Below are 19,136 nucleotides of genomic sequence, written 5' to 3'. Positions count from 1 at the left end.
TTTTATCCAACTTATAAGTTGAATATATTTTTTATATAAATAATTCAATCACAAAACGACGTCAAATAGGAGAAGCTTTCATAAATAATGAATATCAATAATTTCATTAATATCCAAAAATAAATAACTTTAATTATATTAAATAAATGACATTTTTAATATATAGCATTATGAATACAGAGGTTTTATATTTTTATAATTAATTAAATTCGATTTAAATTTTATAAAATGTTCCATTACGTATAGAACCACATATGCACTTATATTTTTATATAATAGAAAAAAACTATGTATGCTGTTTTACCTAATCGAAAATCAATCATTTAAAATAAAAATATAAAAGTAAGAAAATAATATAAAAAAATATTATTTTTTATATAAGCATTAATGTAAGCATATATAATTATATTAAAATAATCATTTTTTATTTTTTTCCATTTGTTTTACAAAATATATTGTACTAAACCCAGTAAATAGAACAACATCTACACGACGAAATTAATCTAAATGCATTATAAATGGATCTATATTACATATACAAAGTAGTAACGTTGTTATTTTAAGAAATCGGTTGCCTATTTTCCTTATGAAATACATATATTTATTAAGCAAATTATTATACAAAAGGCATATATACACATCTGAATATTGTTTTTCCACAATTTACGTAATAATACTTATCTAATTTAAATTGTTTCAACACCATTCTATTTTAAAAATGATATTCTAATACGAAATTTGATTCTTTGTTTTTTTGCCTTTAAAATTGTCTTACATATAAGGAAGCAGCAAATAATAAATATAAATGATTATTATTTTAATTGCCAATTTATTAATTATAAGAACATAAAAGATAATTAAAAGTAAAGTTATTACATAATTAGTTTTAATTCGTATGAATTCACAAATTAACAGTATATATATATACCTTCAATTTGCAACTAAAATCATTATGTACAAATTTAATTTAAAACCTAATTTAAAGAACATATACATAATGTAAAAAGATATATTATATTTATTATTACATTTTCTTGCTTTGATTTAAAAAATTCATCAAAGAAGTTCCATTTATGCTCATAAAAATACAAAACAATAATTAATGTAGGCATTATTAACACACATTTTATATTTCATCTCGATTATTCCTTCTTAAATTACAAACTCAATCAACAATTTAAAAAAAATTTTTTCATTTCCTGTCGCTGCCGTTATAACATGATTCATATCTTCAACAATGTGTAATTTTTTTCGTCTTCTATTTCGTCTTTTTTTTCACCTTCTTTTTTGCATTCTTTTTAATCTTCTTTTCGCCTTCTTTTTCACCTTCTTTTATGTCTTCATAATTGGTTTTTCCATAAGAAATCCAATTAAGAATTTCGTTTAAAATATCTTCATTCCCTTCCTCTGCCGTTATAGCATGACCCATATCATCAACCGTATGGAATTTTTTTCCAGGAACTTTTGCTTTATTATAAAATGAATATGCCGCTTTATAGCAACAAATAGTATCATCTTTTGAATGCACAAATAATAAAGGAACATTTTCTGGCATATAATTAATATCACAATGCAATTTGATCATTGCTCTCATAAGTTCAGCGAAGCATTTAAATCTTACCCCATTATTATTTCGAAATTTATCATATTTACATATATTAGCAACATATTCGGACCTTTTATAATGTGATTCTCTCGAAACTAATAGACGAGGCGCGACACGAGACATAAAGTTTGCTATAGGTAAATACAAATACTTAATTGATCTATTCCCCGAACCCAATGGTGTTTTTGCTCTCATCATACCAGATAAAGCTATACATCCTTTAATATTAAATTTATCTAAATAATTATAACATTCTTCATCTTTACTACTAACAACAACATTTGCTGTAGCAGAGATGCTAGCGGAGGTACTAGCACAGGTACTAGCACAGGAATTATCGGAATAATAATCACTAGAATTGGTAATGAAATGGGTATTATCCATATCATACTTATCATTAATCATATCTTCTACCACATTATTGCCAATTTTATTTACATTAGTAGAATCGTTTAACATGGCGTTACCACTTTTATAGCTATTTGAATCTCGCATCTTAATTTTATCTTCTTGCTTTTTCTTTAATAATTGTAATATTCTTAAAGCAATAGTTCCCCCCATCGAATGCCCCATAATATACATAGGAAGCCTTTCTTTTTTAGTTGCTACTATATTATGGGATTCTTCATTCATTTGATTATCATTTGAGATTTCATCATGAATTTGATTCATATATTGTAATACATCATCAACCAGATCATCATAATACTTAAAATCGCCTCTTATATTTCTCCACGATTGCGATTCGCCATGCCCTTGGAAATCTAGTGCATATACTGAATAACCATTTTGATTAAATTTTTCAATCCAACTATCTTTATAAATATAGTAATTATCAGTGTCTATTACTAAGCCTTCATTGGCATTTGGCATTTTTAAATTTATTTTCATAAAAGTTAATCGAGTATGAGCTTTCAGCCCATGTATTAACAATATAATTCCTATAGCACCATGAGTTACCCACTCATATGTTTTTAAAAGTAAACCATTTTTATTACATAACCAGCCTACCTTAGGATTACCATCTAAATTACATGCTGTATTTCTTAATTCATCACCATTCAATTCAATTTCTTCCATCACCAATATTATGAGTATAATAATCCATTATACAACTAAAAATATATATATTTTTTATAGCCAAAACATATGCATATATATATATACTACTTTTCCTTTTAATAAGGCATTTTAAATAGTGAATGTCTTTATTTTTTGCATAAACTGTATATATATATGCATATATAATTAAAATTTTATTTTTCAAATGTATGCATATAGATTATTGACACAAACAAATATACCATATTAAATTGTATTATTGCTTTATCCAATTTAAAATACAAGCTCTACATACATATTACATTACCATCAAATAATATTAATAGCATTGCATGTATATTATAATAATATAATAAATCGTAAACAAATTATAAGAAATGGAAAAAAATGTATAATTATAGTTCTTTATCTCATTTTCGATGCTTTTTCGAGGATTTCATGCAATCAGATGAAATTGCAATTGATATAATAAAATGAATACAAATTATTATATATTATTTGTTTTTAGGTAATATATTTTTGGCTTTATTTAATTTTCTTAATTTCGGCAATTAAAATATGGTATAAGAAAAAATATATATTTAAAATATATAATTGTTATGTATTATTTTTTATTAATAAATAATGATTTATATAATGTTTTTACTTAAAAAATAATAATGAGCAAATACAATATGCATAGTATATTATAAAAGCAACGAAAAAAAACGACAACCAAAAAATTTTTTTTTATTTTTACTTCGATGTAATAACAAGTATATTTAAGTTGGTATAAATAAAAAACCTGTATATATTATTATCAATATAATTTTTTAATTATAACGAATATAAAATATAATAATTCCCCAGAAAGAAATATTACAATATATATAATACTTTAGAACTGTTAATGGTTTATGGGATTAATTATACATTATAAGAAAACCTATAAAAGTATTTACATTTTTTTTTTATTTAAAGTAATAAACATTTCATTTCCCTTAAAATATTGTCTACATTTAATAGAATATTTCTAAAATTTATGATATAATTTTAACCGTAAAATTTACAAACATATCTAAAAAATAAATTTTTTCATTTTATGTGTTTATAATTTAGATTATTATCACAATTGGGTGAATATATATGCTATTATATTTAGCATATGTTCACAAAATAAAAACAATCTAAAATAAATGACGAAAAAAACAGAATCTCTATTTTTAAATATTCTAAAAATGTATATAAGATAGTGTTTTGAAGGATAGCCTTTCGTAATATTTAAATTATCAAGACGTGAAAAAACAATCGTGTTTAATACATTTTATTATTTAATATTTGCCGATACATTATAAACCCTAAAAAAAATTATGTTATATTTGTTCATAAAAATGTACGCTATATAGAATATGCAAAAAATAAACTTCTTAAAAATATATTTGCATTACTATATAAAATACATTAAATTGGGTTTGAGGAATGATGTTAACTAAGAACGACGATAATTATGCACAAAATAGTAAATAAAATGCTTAATAAGTTGTTTTTCTCTATGCTTTACATTTTGGGTTCTGTTTTGGGTTCGGATTCAGGTGTAGAGATGTATTTTTGGGAACCCGTATTTGGGTCATGGTTCTGTACTATGAGTTATAGTTTGTTCTATGGAGCCTATGTTTTGGGTTAGGGTTACATTTTTATTAAGTTGCTTATAATTTAATCATATTTATTAGTTTTAAATGGTAATTAAATATATATGCCATCCCGTATGTTTAATCTCGAGATGACGTCTAAATATGCAGCTAAAAAGGGGTATAGCCATTATTATGAAAGGGACTGTGTAATATATTTTCCATAAAATAAAATATATACAATTGATTGATAATATTGATTAATATGATTAAAATAAAATATCATATATTCACTACATAATAATTGTCTATTATATAAAACTTGTTAATCAGGGACTATATTGAATTATTTGATGAACATGTTAGTTATTAAAACTTATAATGCATGCTACATTTGCTTTAATTTAAATTGTATGGTGTTAACCGAACTGTATAATATTATTATATTTGAGACTAGGTATGAATTATAAGATAGATTCATTTGGAACAATTGCCTACATTACAATATATATTCATATTAATATGTGTGATTTTAAGATTAGTTAAGCACATTACCGATATATAATAGATAATCACAAAATGTAGATTCATAAAATATCGGGTGGTAGTTGATAATACAACGCTATCTATAAAAGGCATTTCACGCATCTAACATTTTTAATAATACATAAAAATTGAACTATATATACAATATTTTTTAAGTTTTATAGTTTTGAGGTATAAATAAATTATATTTTAAAATGGTTAAATATAATTATATTAATAATTTTCCATATAATATTATGTTTTAATTATAAATAATATGATAGATATAACTATAATTATTATTATATGCCGATACATATAGCATAACAAAATATTCTACCGAAACTAATATTGAAGCATGGTTTATTTTGGAAACATCATATAATTAAATATTAATTTTATCGAAAAGGTACATAATGATTAATTTTATTTGAGCTAATAACATTTTATTAGGTTATTATATATATACAAACTTTAAAATAATTTAAATATATGTTATTATGAAATAATATAAATGTTATAAAATGCCATGCTTTAAAACAATGAAACAAGGAAAATTACTAATTGGTTTGACGTATTTTTATTAATCGCATTAATTTTTCCGTTGTACTATACAGTGATATACCAGGAATCACCAATGGCAGCAATAAATAAAGTATTAAATGCGAACAAATCATTAAACTCATTTTATTCGAATACGTTGATATATTAATTATATATTATTTAAACTTAAAAGATGCAAAAGATAAATAATTATTATAATTTATGCTTAAGTGCAATTTTAATGTAGTAATATTACCAATTCACATATTATTAATTCTATTAATAATTTTATATTTTTCATAAAAATATAGTTTTTCTATATTGAACTAAATGCTTTATTATAAAATATGCAGCATGTAATCTGTTTAGGTTCTAAATAGCATTATGCACTAGAATGGTAAATCCACGTATATTGTTTCTAAAAGTTTATTATTACCACAAATCAAAAGTAATTGCTAAACGAATATAAGTAACAAATTTAAATAATAGGATAATTTTTTTATTGAATTAGTTTTAATAGCTTAAAATTTGTGTTGGTATTTATTTATATCTTAGATAGTTAATAAAAATGAAAAGGATAACATACATTTCATATATGTATTAACTTATTCTAAAACTATTTTAGGTGCCATATTATTATAATTTTAATTGTTATATTAACTTTAATTGCACATTTTGAGCTTTAATTTTAGAAAGATCATAGAATATGAAGTGTAATATTATTTGTTAAAATTTATTTATATAGAGAGAAAAAAAGTACGTATAAACAAAGTTCTTGCACATTTAAACGAGGTATTAATTTATATTATTAATTTAAATATAAATACAAACGATATGTCATCTATTTAGAAAAAGTAACAATGTTGAATTATTTTTAAGTGTTACAATTTTAATAAATAATTTGTTTTATGTTTAATAGAAGTAATAATAAAATATGCAACATGTGATGCAGAATAATAACGCATATCAATATATGATATCAATAATGAGATATAAATATATTTTTAACAATTATAGTGACAATATATTTCTAATTCTTTATATATTTATAGTAATATATTTTCCGAAATTGCTTTATTAAAAAGAGAGAGAGAGCATATCGTTTTTCTCTATGTTTAAACTTATAATTATAAGGAAATGTGATTATTTAAACCAATTACAAGGTTACAAAAAATATATAATTGGATAATCCTAAATTTTATAAAAATAATGGTATTAGATGTATATATTATCAAGCATGTTTAAATAAATTAAAACATAAGGCGATTTAGATAAATTGCCATAAAAGTAAAAATAATATTCCTTTAGTAATGGTATTATATTATTACTACATATTAATTTAAATATTCAAAATAACAAGAATGTGCTTAATTGCAGATTTTGTTTGGTTCAGTTATATATTTTATATAAAAATAATATGATGCCAAATATCGACAAATTAAAGATAGAATATCATTACAATGGCTAATAAAGCAGTAAGTATATATTTTTTAAACAAAACACATGTCTTTACATGATTTGAATGACGCACTATCTACAAATCACTATTAAAATCCATTTCAACAATATTTTTATTAGTATTTATTTTATTTAAAATTTAAAAATATTTTCTTAGTGTAGTTACTTTATCGAGGCTGATGAATATTTTAACAATGGAATTGTCGATGAGAACAAATTTAATAAAAACGATTCATTGAAATATAGATGCCCTTATGAAAATAGAACCCTTCGCCCTTGTCAAAATAATTATGAAAGAGTTAATGCTGTGGGAGCATATTTATATAACAATCTTCTTAATGTTGGGAGCAGTTTTAAAGGGATCGGAAATAATGATAACCGGCATGTTGAGTTTTTTATGATGTGGCTAGGCGATAAATTATTTAAGATTGACAACGACTATAAAATAACTATGGAAGAATCTTATGAAAAGAATTTAAAGAATTCTATGGGGAATTTTAATTATTGGAACGTTTTAAGAAGTAAAAATATTTATAAGAATGCTACTATTAGGAAAATGAACGCAATGTACACCTTACTTACTTATATATGTAAACTAGTTACTGAATACAATAAAAATAACAAAAATCTCAAAAATATTAGCGATAATGATAGAAACACCCTTGTAAATCATTCTACACAATGCCGTAACTATTATAGAACCACTCATAGCGCTGTTAATGGATGTAAACCATATCTACATTTATTGGATAGTTTAAAAAAAATGTATGAAAATTTTATATCGACTAAACTTATTGATAATAAAAGTTTTGAAAAAAAGACAAGAGATGCATTAACTAGACGTATTGAACCTCTTAAAACGTTTAAAAATGAAAATAAATATTTTGTATCTGATAATGAAGCACTTAGCTTTGATACTGAAGCGTGTGGAAAAGTGAAATCACAGGATGAGGAACTTGGAAAACAAATTGCATTAACAAAATCACAGAGCATATCTAAAGGGACTGGAGACTCTAATAAACCCCCCTCAGGACCTCAAAAACAACCTTCTGGGAATTTACAACGTGGAGCAAAAGATTCATCAGGAAAAGTTACAACACCGGGAAAAGCAGTAGTGCCATCACCACCGCAATCAGCAGGTACAAAACCAGTAGCTACAAAGCCAGTAGCTACAAAACCAGCAGCTCCAAAACCAGCACCTGCAAAACCAGCGCCTGCACATACAGCAGCTGGAAAACCGACACCACCACCTGCACAACCAGTACCTACACCATCAGGATCGTCACAAAAAAAAGTACAAGGGCAATCAGGGCAACAAGGGAAATCAGGGCAACAAGGGAAATCAGGGCAACAAGGGAAATCAGGGCAACAAGGGCAATCAGGGAAACAAGGGCAACAAGGACAACCAGGGAAACCAGGGAAACCAGGGCAACCTGGGCCAAAACCACCTGCACAATTAGCACCTGTACCACCACCAAAAGTTTTACCATCGGCATCATCTGGAACAAGTACACCAACATCAACAAGTACAACACAAGCAGGTACACTACCATCAGGTGCAACACCATCACCACCAGGTGCAACACTATCACCACCAGGTGCAACACTATCATCACCAGGTGCACAAGTACCATCGGGTTCATCATCACCAGGTACAACACTACAATCAGGTGCAACGCAACCACCAGATGTAACACCACCATCAGGTATACAATCACCACCAGGTACATCCTCAACGGGTACGGTAACATCAACAGGTATACAAAGTGGAGTAGTAAACAATCCAACAGATCCAAAAAGGGACACAAATAGCCAACAAACAAATCCAGGGACGGATCCAGGCACATCACCTGGTGGAATTGGTGCACAAAAAAATGCAGTCACTGGAAATAAAGCAGATTCCTCAAGCGATGCAATAAATCAACCACAAGGCCCAAATTTTAAGCAGGGAGTTGCTGGTAGTGGAGCAGGTGGTGGCGGAGGAAGTAGTAGTGGAGCGGGTGGTGGTGGAGGAAGTAGTAGTGGAGCAGGTGGTGGTGGAGGAAGTAGTAGTGGAGCAGGCGGTGGTGGAGCAGGTGGTAGTGGAGGAAGTGGAGCAGGTGGTGTAACAGGTAGTGGAGGAAGTGGAGCAGGTGGTGTAACAGGTAGTGGAGGAAGTGGAGCAAATGGTGCAGTAGGAGATCCAGGAGGTGGAAAAGGAGGTATATATAGTGGATCAGGTAGTCAAAGTGGTTCAAGTAGTCAAGGAGATACAGGTAATCAAGGAGGTTCGAGTAGTCAAGGAGGCTCAAGTAGTCAAGGCGGTTCAAGTAATCAAGGAGATACAGGTGGTCAAGGCGGTTCAAGTAATCAAGGAGATACAGGTGGTCAAGGCGGTTCAAGTAATCAAGGAGGTTCAAGTGGTCAAGGAAGTACAGGTAGTGGAGCAAGTGGTGGGTCAAATGTATCAGGTGATCAGGGTGCAACGCATCCATCAGGAAAATCCAGTGGAGGTTGGTTCAGCTCTTGGGGAGTGAATTTAAATCCCATAAATCATTTACCTAGTGTTTCCGATATATATAAAACTCAAAAGAACATTTTAATAGGTGCCGCCAATAAAATCGGTGACACATATAGTAACACTGTGGGCATTGTAAAAGGTGCTTATGATAGCGCTGTGGATAGTGCAAGAAATGCTTATGACAGCACTATGAATGCCGTAAAAGATACTTATAATAGCACGATGAAAAGCATAACAGATACTTATAATAGCACTACTAGTTATTTTGGCAATGCTGTTAGTAGTGTAACTAGCAAATTGAATCCATTCAGTAATTCTTCGCAATCAGATGATAACCAACCTGGATCCAATGACCCAGGGGGTGGAACAGATACATCTAAACAATCACAGCAAAATCCACCACCACCTCCACTATCACCATCAACACCACAACCATCGCCACCAGTAACTTCACCATCACCCGGCGCACAAACGCCGCCTCCCCAACAGCAACCTAGCTCTACACCAGTTTCCCAAGATACTACTCAGAGCGGTGCATCTAACACATTGCAGAAACTTGATCCAAACGCCGGAAAAGGGGGAATTCAAACACTAACAATTAATACAGGTACATTACCAAATTCTGGTATGAGTCCTTCAAATACAGGGAGTGGAAATAACCCTTCAGGAACAGATGTTAAAATTAACGAAAAGCCATCAATATGGTGTATAGGAACAAATAAAAAATGTGACATACTAGGCATTGGTATTATAGGAGCTGCAATATTCATTTTTTTAGCATTTACGTATAAGGTAAAGAATGCGCAACTATTAAATATATCATTTTAAAAATTTTTGTCACTTAATAATTACAAATATAAAAAATATGTTATATTTTTTACCGCTTTTATTTTAGTATTTATCATTTGGATCTGCAAAGAATTCGAAGAAAGAAAAAAACATGAAAAGAGTTATAAATTTGGTTAGTGGAAAGAAAAGGGAAAAGAGGTTTATAAATTCAGGTGATGGGAAAAAGACAGAAATAATTATAAATTCAGTTAATGAAAAAAAATCAATAAAAACAGTGATAAATTCACGTGATGGAAAACGAAAAACATATATAACTATAAATTCAGAATATAAAAAAAAATATACAAAATCAGTTATAAATTTTGGTGATGGAAAAAAGACAGAAATAGTTATAAATTCAGTTAATGTGAAAATACCATTATTGAATATATACAAACTTATGCAGGCCGATCCTATGCCATTTATTAATTTATTTTTTTTGTGGATTTTTTTTATCTATAAAAGAAAACGAGACACTATAGAATGATAAATTTAATTAATGTCTTATATTTTTTATAAAATAACCAAAGTCAGATATTCATTGCTCTATATTTAAAAGTGCATATAAATATAAAACAACAATAAATAGTAAATTCATTTATTATTATAAATGATTATGTTCAATGAAATAAAATATGTATTTTTATGTAATAGTTGAATATAACATTATCATTTGTTATTTTCGTAATTTATATAAAGATGCCATTTTCAAGGATTATTAATGTCTGATTATTATTTTTTTTCCAAAACTTTATTAATAACAGTAGTTAATAATATATAAAACCTTTTTTAAAAAATAATTTTATTATAAAATGAATTATTTGTTATTGAAAAATGTAAGAAATAACCCTATATATCCCTATTATATGCTATATACAATTGTTTTCTATAAATATTCAATAAAAATTATATAAAGATATAATGACATTCTCTAACAGATATATATAAATATATATTTATTGAATGAGTAATAAATCAGTGAGATATAATAACACATTATAAAAGTATCAATGCTATATATTTTTCTAAAGATACAATTTGGGACAATCGTGTTTATATTATAAAAAATTGAGTCAATAAAGAAAGTGTTAATAACTAAATTCATGTTAAATGTCTTTTATTATTCCATATTATCACGTATTATATTATCAGTGTTTAGTGAACCATCTTAATTTAAAATATCATTATTTTATTATAGAATTAATAAAATAATTTGTTTATAAGAACAGTTAAAGCCACAGAAATAGTAAAAGACAAAACAACTTATCGATTTTGAGTACATAAAATTAATATATATAGATGCATTATAATATTAAAAGACACAAACAATTAATATACAAAAAAAAACATTCTTAAAACAAAAAACAATCGATGATGATAATTTAAAGCAACCACTATGAATGAAAATAAATTGTATTATTAACATAAATCTTCTAATATTACGGTGCTGAAAAATATATATGAAATATATGTTTATATATTAAGGTAGTAACTATTATAGCATCTTCCTAAAAGGCATCTGGGTTTAATGGAAGTATGCCCATCAATCTAAGAAAAAAACATAAATTGGTGAATATATGAAATGTTTAATTTTTTTTGCAAATTATTATATATATTATAAATATGCACATTTATTTAAAACAATATTGTTTAACAATTGTTTAAATAAATTATTATGTTATATAAATTTGTATATCGCTTACAGATTCTATATAGGTGATATTAGCGCCGTTTCGTTGATTTTGAATGTGATATCCAGCTAAGTTAACAAACGTTTTTTTAACTTCCCTTTTCTAATATCTTCTTCAGAATTAATGTTGATTTTGAATGAATTTGCTTTTTGTATGATTTTGTTTTCATATTTTTTTTTGGAAGGGTTGTGATCATTTATATTTGATGACGTATAGGCAATTATAGTTGTATTTTCTGATATCTACAAAATTAACAAAAATATATTGGATGAACTATTGTGAATAATATGAAAAATATGGTTTGGGAGGCGATGGACAAAAAAAAATTTCCTTACTTGAACCTTTGTAGCTAAAGCATAAAAATATTTCTGAGGGGATCCAGTTTTTTTTTTATAACGTTGCTGTATTATTACTAAGTTTGGATTGTACACGCGGACAACTTAAAAAAAAAAATAATAATTTTATATTATGTAATTAAAATATTATGAATTTGAAGATATAGAAAACAATAAATAATATCATATAACAATGGCAACAATAAATCACTAAACTTCGAATAAATAGTAACAATAATATGTTAATTTGATTGATTATTTATGTTTTGTATACTTTTAACATCGCCATTATTGAAAGGATTGGGCTGATCAGGATTCCATATTTCGTTTATTATTTCATTATGCTAATGAAAACAAAGAGAAATATTCGTATATAAATTACAATAATTTTTTAATTTGGTTTATAATTTTAATATTTTTCTTTAATTGATACCTTGTCGAGACCATAAACTGAGTATTCAACTTTTTCAACATCTGTATTATTTTCAAGTTTTTTTTTATATAAAGTCGTATCAGAAAATCTATCGGATCTACATAACATATATTTATGCATATCTGTAGCATGAATTTCTAAATGTTTTACAGCTTCGTTCATAAGTTCGATTGCTTCTTTAGTTTCTTTTGGATCGGTACATAATATATCCTTTTTTTTCATTTATTTCTTCTGAACTATCATTGATCAAAATGAACATATTTTTTATGTGTACAAAAATAAAGTTATTGTATTTATATTATAATATGGTTACACAGGCATATATTTAACATCTTCATGATGAAATATGTAATACATATTGTTGTATTTTCTTACGTAAGGGAAAGATCTGTTGGTTCGGGTGTTGTATTTTCTTCTGGAACAAGCTCAGTTGCAAGGGCTTCATTATCCACATATACGAGTATGCTTAAAAGAAATAAAACAATCTTAATATATCCTTTATTCATTTTTGAACTTGATAATTAAAATATTAAAAAATATTAATACATTTATAGAGATTGAAAATTAGCATACATAAAAGTTGTATAAGTATGCTAAATCGAAGCAATAGATGCTCGGAAAAATTATAAAATTTAATATTTATTTAAATAAATATAAATAATTTTTTTTAATTTATTCATTTCATCAATTTCAAAATTTTAAATTTAATTATTTTTTAAAATAATATTATATATACTAGTAAATATATATAGAATATAGAAATTAATGGCGGTCTTGTATTTTCTACATTATTAATTAAGTTCTGTATCTTTAAATGATAGTTATTCAATTATTATTATTATTGATATTTATATAATAACATTACAATATATTTAAAATTATATATATATATAATATAGTATATAAAAATTAAAGTAAACATATTTTTTAAAAGAATGTACAAATTATTATTTTTTTTTTATTTAAACCGTTTCAATATAAGAGAACAATAATTATTGCAGCTTCCATAAGTAATTAATAAATTTTTATATAATTTAAAATTAAACAAGTTGTAATATTAAATAATACCATTATTTTTGTAAAACAATAATAAATAAAAAGGAAATCGAAAAAGAATAAGTAATATATATTATTTTTAAAGCGTTTTCTTCGAAAAACACTTTCTATTAATAAAAAAATGAATAAAAGGATACTTAGTTTAGTTTGTATCGCCTTGTATGCCCTTTTGGATGTATCAGTACACTGCGCCCAACACAAAGTAAGTTGTCAAAGTAAAATATAAACTAATATATAGAAAATTATATAATAGTGGTTATTACATGCTATGGCATATATATATTATTATGTTTATGTTCTTGTATGACCGATCTAAGGAATATGATGTAGGAAATGAAAGCGCTCGTGATACCGAAGAAATAAGCAGAAGTAATGAAAAAAATGGTATAAAATTTAATCACAAAATCCAATTAAAGAATAATGATCCTAAAGATGTCGATGATAAAGATGATGAAGAAGATGAAAAAGAAAAATATGGTGAAGATGATGAAGAAGATGACGAAGAAGATGAAGAAGAAGAATATGGTGAAGATGATGAAGAAGATGACGAAGAAGATGAAGAAGAAGAATATGGTGAAGATGATGAAGAAGAAGATGAAGAAGAAGAATATGGTGAAGATGATGAAGAAGAAGATGAAGATGACGATGAATATGACAGCGACGAAGATGAAAATGATGAAAACGATAATGATCGAAAAAAAAAACGATGCCTTTGTGTGTGATCGATATGCTAATTAAGAATATGATGAGACTTTCCATTTATATATTTATGTGTTAATATTTTAAGTCTATTCTGATTGTATAAATGTTAAAATAAATACAATTTATTTATTATAAATTGTTAATAGAAGACTGATATACTTATTTACATTATTGTTTATAATTTGTGAAAGAATGTTCCGAAAACAATTCATAATTGAAATACGATTGATTCGTTTGCTATAACCATAGTATTTATTATTTGTATGCATATAATTTTATATTATATACATATGTTTATATTTTGTCTTACAACTTATTTTTATGTTTGTTTTAGTATTTTATATAAAAGTTGGCTTTAAACACACAAAATTGAGTGTGATACTGTGCATTTATTTTATTAATATATTTTTGGGTATTATTGTTTTGTAAGCACCAACCTAGCATTTGTTCTCTTTATTGTAATATTACACAATAATAATTTATTTTTAGACTTTATTTAAATGAATATTATGCTTATAATTCATATAAGAAATGTTTTGTTTTCTCATTAAGTTTGTACATATATGCGTACATTTTTTTTATTTCTATAGAACCCATAAATTTTCTTTAAAAAAAAATTTATAAACTCATCATTTAATATTTGGCATTCACAAAAATTATTATTTAGTTTTTTATAGTTAAATAAATACATACAAGCACTACTGCTTGCCGTTTCAAAATATAGATTTATCTTTACACCACAAACTACGAACAAATTATATGCAAATCAAACACTATTTAGAAATTAAATTGGTTTTCTGTGACATTAATTAAAAATGAGATAACTCATGAAAATAAGTTTATTTTACTAATATAAGTATCAAAATTTTAAAAGGTGCCATTGGAAATATGTTTATTCCTTATTAAAAATTCCCCTTAATTTGATAACATTTATCATTTTTTGGGATGTCAACCATTTAAGAAGATCTGGTGTGGCATATATAGGAGCATCATGATCAACCTAAGAAAAAAAAAATAATAATAAATATATAAAACTCTCCATTTTTATTGTAAATGAATATATATATTATAAATATTCACATTTATATAGAAAGTATATATTTTTGATAATGACGAAATAAAATTATGTTACTAAATTTTCTGTATTGCTTACAGAGCTGATATGGGTAATTTTAACGTAATCAGCTTCCTTTTTAATGAAAAATGCCGTTAAGTTAATATACATTTGGGATAATTTTTCAATTTCAATATATTGTTCAGAATTAAATTTAGGAGTGAATGTGTTTGCACTTTCTACGATAGGATTTTCATATTTTCCATAGTCATCATCATCATCAGGGTCATTAATATCTAATGAGGCAAAGACTATTGCAGTTTCGTCTTCTGATAACTATAAATTAATAGAAAGTACATTTTTATAAATTAGGATATAATAATATGAAAAAAAGTACAGCTAGAAGGATAAAGGGGGGAAAATTGTCTTACTTGAAATTTGCTGGCTAATGGATGACAATATGTATTCCATTTTTGATTAGGATTTTTGTAACTTTGTTGTAAAATTACTAAATTATCATTGTATTTTCGATAAAAGCTTCCTAAAAAAATTATAATTTTGTATACATGCAAATTAAAACATGATTAAATTTAGAAAATTGAAAGATATTAAATAGCAACTTGGACATTGAGTATAACAAAACAATAAATGCATCATAAAGATTAATAATCACATTAAATAAATTAGTTAATTATATACCTTTATCGAAAAGATTGTCGTAGTTCTTTATGCCATTTGGATTCCATAGCATGTTTACTATACCATCATACTAATAATAACAAAAAAAATATATTTATATATTAACAATTATATTTTTTTATTTTAAAATAATTTCATGAATTCAAAATTATTGCTTGTTAATTCATACACTATCAGGGTTGGGGATTGTAAATACAAGCTTTCCAATATCGATATAGTTTACTGTCTTAAAATGTAAAATTGCTTCTTCATCTTTCATATAATATAATTTGTAATTTTTTGTATGTTTGGCATGTTTTTGTGCAAGAGCTAAAGCTTCGGCCATAACATCTGCTGCTTCTTTAGCTTCTTCTGGGTCGATATATACTTGTTTTTTAGCTTTTTTAGTCTTGGAAGATACTTGTTTTTTAGCTTTTTTAGGCTTGGAAGATACTTCTTTTTCACCTTCTTTAGGTTCAGAAGATACTTGTGGCTTAACTTCTTCAGAGCCAATAGATACCTGCTGTTTAACTTCTTTAGGTTCAGAAGATAATTGTGGCTTAACTTCTTCAAGGTTAGGAGATGCTTGTTGTTTAACTTCTTTCGGCTCGGAAGATACCTGCTGTTTAGCTTCTTTAGGCTTAGAAGGCGCTTGTTTTTTAGCTTTTTTAGGTTTGGAAGATGGTTGTTGTTTACCTTTTTTAGGTTTGAAAGATGGTTGTTGTTTACCTTTTTTAGTTTTGGAAGTTAATTGGTGTATAAATCCTCTAGGTCCGAAAAACAGTTCATGCATACATTCTCTAGGCCCGAAATATGCTTGTTGTCCACACCTTTTAGGCTCGAAACGGCTGTGGTGCCTACATCCTCTAGGATTGAAACGTGGTTGGTATTTACCTTTGTTAGGGGTGGAAGATACTTGGTATTTACCTTTTTTAGGGGCGAAAGATACTTGGTGTTTACCTTTTTTAGGGGCGAAAGATACTTGGTGTTTACCTTTTTTAGGGGCGAAAGATACTTGGTGTTTAAATTCTTTAGCCCTGAAAGATACTTTGCGTTTAGGTTTTTTAGTCCTGAAAGATACTTTTTTTTTAACTTCTTCAAAGTTGATGAATAATTGTTGCTTATCTTCTTCAGATCCGGTAGATAATTGCTGTTTATCTTCTTCAGATCCGGTAGATAATTGCTGTTTATCTTCTTCAGAACCGGTAGATAATTGCTCTTTATCTTCTTCAGAACCGATAGATAATTGCTCTTTATCTTCTTCAGGGTTTAAAGATAATTGCTGCTTCGTTTCTTCATTTGAACTACAAATGGAGAAGGCAATATATTTTTAAATTTATTTCCATTTATAATTAAAAAGATATATATATTTATAAGAAGTTGTTTTTATTTTACAATTGTTATGCATATATACATTCACAAAATATATATAATATTTTCATAATAAACAATATGTACATATTCGATATATATATGTTGCAATCATTTTCTTACGAGTTAGTGCTTGGAGCGCGGTCGCTTGCAAATGCTACATTTTGCATATATCCTGCGACACTTAAAAGTGCCAAAACAACCTTAATATATCCTTTATTCATTTTTAGATTTGATAAGTAAATATTAAAAAATATTACTATATTTTTTAGAAATTAAAAATTAACAAGTATTAAGGTTGTATAATTATGTTAAATCGAAGCAATCGATTTTCGAACAAATTTAAAAATATATAAATAATTTTTAAAACATATTTATTTCATGCATTTATCAGACTTAAATTTAATTATTTTTTAAATATTATTATATACTAATAAATACATATAGAATTTAGTGACGGTCTTGCATTTTCTACATTATTAATTAGGTTTGGGTTCTTTAAATGTTAACTATTTAATTATTATTATTATTGATATTTATATAATAGCATTACAATATATTTAAAATTATATATATATAATATAGCATATAAAAATTAAAGTAAAATAATTTTTTTATTTAAACCGTTGCATATAAGTGAACAATAATTATTGCAACTTTAATAAATATTAAATATCAAAAATTTTATATATTTAAAAAATACTTTTAGTTATATATAGCATTATTAATTTGTTATATTATTGATACAAAATTTTTTTATTATTATAGTTTATAACTTAAAAATAAAACTGTAATTTATTCATTTGAGTATTACATGGGAGGATTTACGCATGCATGGAAAAAACGTATATTATATGACACCTACATTTATTTACTAATAGAAATTGATAATAAAATATAAAACCAGGATAATATTATAAAAATATATATTGCTTTAATGTAACACTTTACTATGTTTGATCTAATATACGGAAACAATTATATTAATGAATATATAGTCATGCTAGAAATACAATTGTAATAATTATTATGTAAAGATAGTTGTGTTGCTTCTTACCAATAACTTGATAAAATTTATATTATGAGAATCTAACATTCTGTGATTTTTGTCACATTTAATACGCATTTTACTAAATAATATTTTCTAGCAAAATTATTAATTTTATAAAAATTGTTTATTGGTCGTAATATTGATAATCATGTTTTTTTATAAATGAATTTAAATTATAAATTCCATTTTAATAGTCAAAAAAAATATATATAATTAAAAAAAAATACAAATAAATAAAATATAAGAATAAAATAACGAAACATAAAGTTGTAAAGTCAAGAAGTATGTATGGATACATAAAATTAATTTAGTTTTTAATTATAATATTTTTGATATCGGCGGTGTTCATGCTTGATGGGTTATGGTTTTGTTTTATGGAGTCTATGTTTTGGATTGCGGTCATATTTTTATTAATTTGTTTATAATTTGATCATATTTGTTGGTTTGTAAATGGTGATTAAATATATGTATCATCCCCGTATGTTTAATCTCGGGATTATGTCTAAATATGCACCCAAGAAAGGGGCTGGCTATTAATATGAAAGAAATATCATAAATAAAAGATCTTCATAAATAACAACAGTTATGTTGTAGTATTCACAAATGAATACATATAGATGATCCTAATATTATAAG

General features: G+C 25.8%; 4 protein-coding genes and 1 pseudogene across 4 annotated transcripts, besides 1 other annotated feature; 2 read left to right on the top strand and 3 right to left on the bottom strand.

The window, feature by feature from the left end:
• Window positions 1-1,258: 1,258 nt before the first annotated feature.
• PCHAS_1302900 (lysophospholipase, putative) lies at window positions 1,259-2,686 on the bottom strand (the record flags this gene model as incomplete). The annotated part of the gene is made up of 1 exon (XM_016799065.1): window positions 1,259-2,686. The coding sequence occupies one exon, from the start codon at window positions 2,684-2,686 to the stop codon at window positions 1,259-1,261; it is 1,428 nt and encodes a 475-aa protein (XP_016654410.1).
• Window positions 2,687-6,803: 4,117 nt separating this feature from the next.
• PCHAS_1302800 (CIR protein) lies at window positions 6,804-10,616 on the top strand (the record flags this gene model as incomplete). Its single annotated transcript, XM_016799064.1, has 3 exons — window positions 6,804-6,818; window positions 6,959-10,093; window positions 10,197-10,616. The coding sequence occupies 3 exons, from the start codon at window positions 6,804-6,806 to the stop codon at window positions 10,614-10,616; spliced, it is 3,570 nt and encodes a 1,189-aa protein (XP_016654409.1).
• Window positions 10,617-11,602: 986 nt separating this feature from the next.
• PCHAS_1302700 lies at window positions 11,603-13,042 on the bottom strand (annotated as a pseudogene).
• Window positions 11,603-13,042: a sequence feature (fam-a protein, pseudogene).
• Window positions 13,043-13,765: 723 nt separating this feature from the next.
• Window positions 13,766-14,366, top strand: PCHAS_1302600 (fam-c protein; the record flags this gene model as incomplete). The annotated part of the gene is made up of 2 exons (XM_016799063.1): window positions 13,766-13,846; window positions 13,962-14,366. The coding sequence occupies 2 exons, from the start codon at window positions 13,766-13,768 to the stop codon at window positions 14,364-14,366; spliced, it is 486 nt and encodes a 161-aa protein (XP_016654408.1).
• Window positions 14,367-15,238: 872 nt separating this feature from the next.
• PCHAS_1302500 (fam-a protein) lies at window positions 15,239-17,673 on the bottom strand (the record flags this gene model as incomplete). Its single annotated transcript, XM_016799062.1, has 6 exons — window positions 15,239-15,346; window positions 15,500-15,736; window positions 15,832-15,941; window positions 16,100-16,169; window positions 16,269-17,382; window positions 17,573-17,673. The coding sequence occupies 6 exons, from the start codon at window positions 17,671-17,673 to the stop codon at window positions 15,239-15,241; spliced, it is 1,740 nt and encodes a 579-aa protein (XP_016654407.1).
• Between the last annotated feature and the right edge of the window lie 1,463 nt (window positions 17,674-19,136).

This window comes from Plasmodium chabaudi, assembly GCF_900002335.3.
Source record: "Plasmodium chabaudi chabaudi strain AS genome assembly, chromosome: 13".
Lineage (NCBI taxonomy): Eukaryota > Apicomplexa > Aconoidasida > Haemosporida > Plasmodiidae > Plasmodium > Plasmodium chabaudi.
The sequence above is the reverse complement of the archived record's forward strand: the minus strand, read 5'-3'. Positions and strand labels throughout refer to the sequence as shown.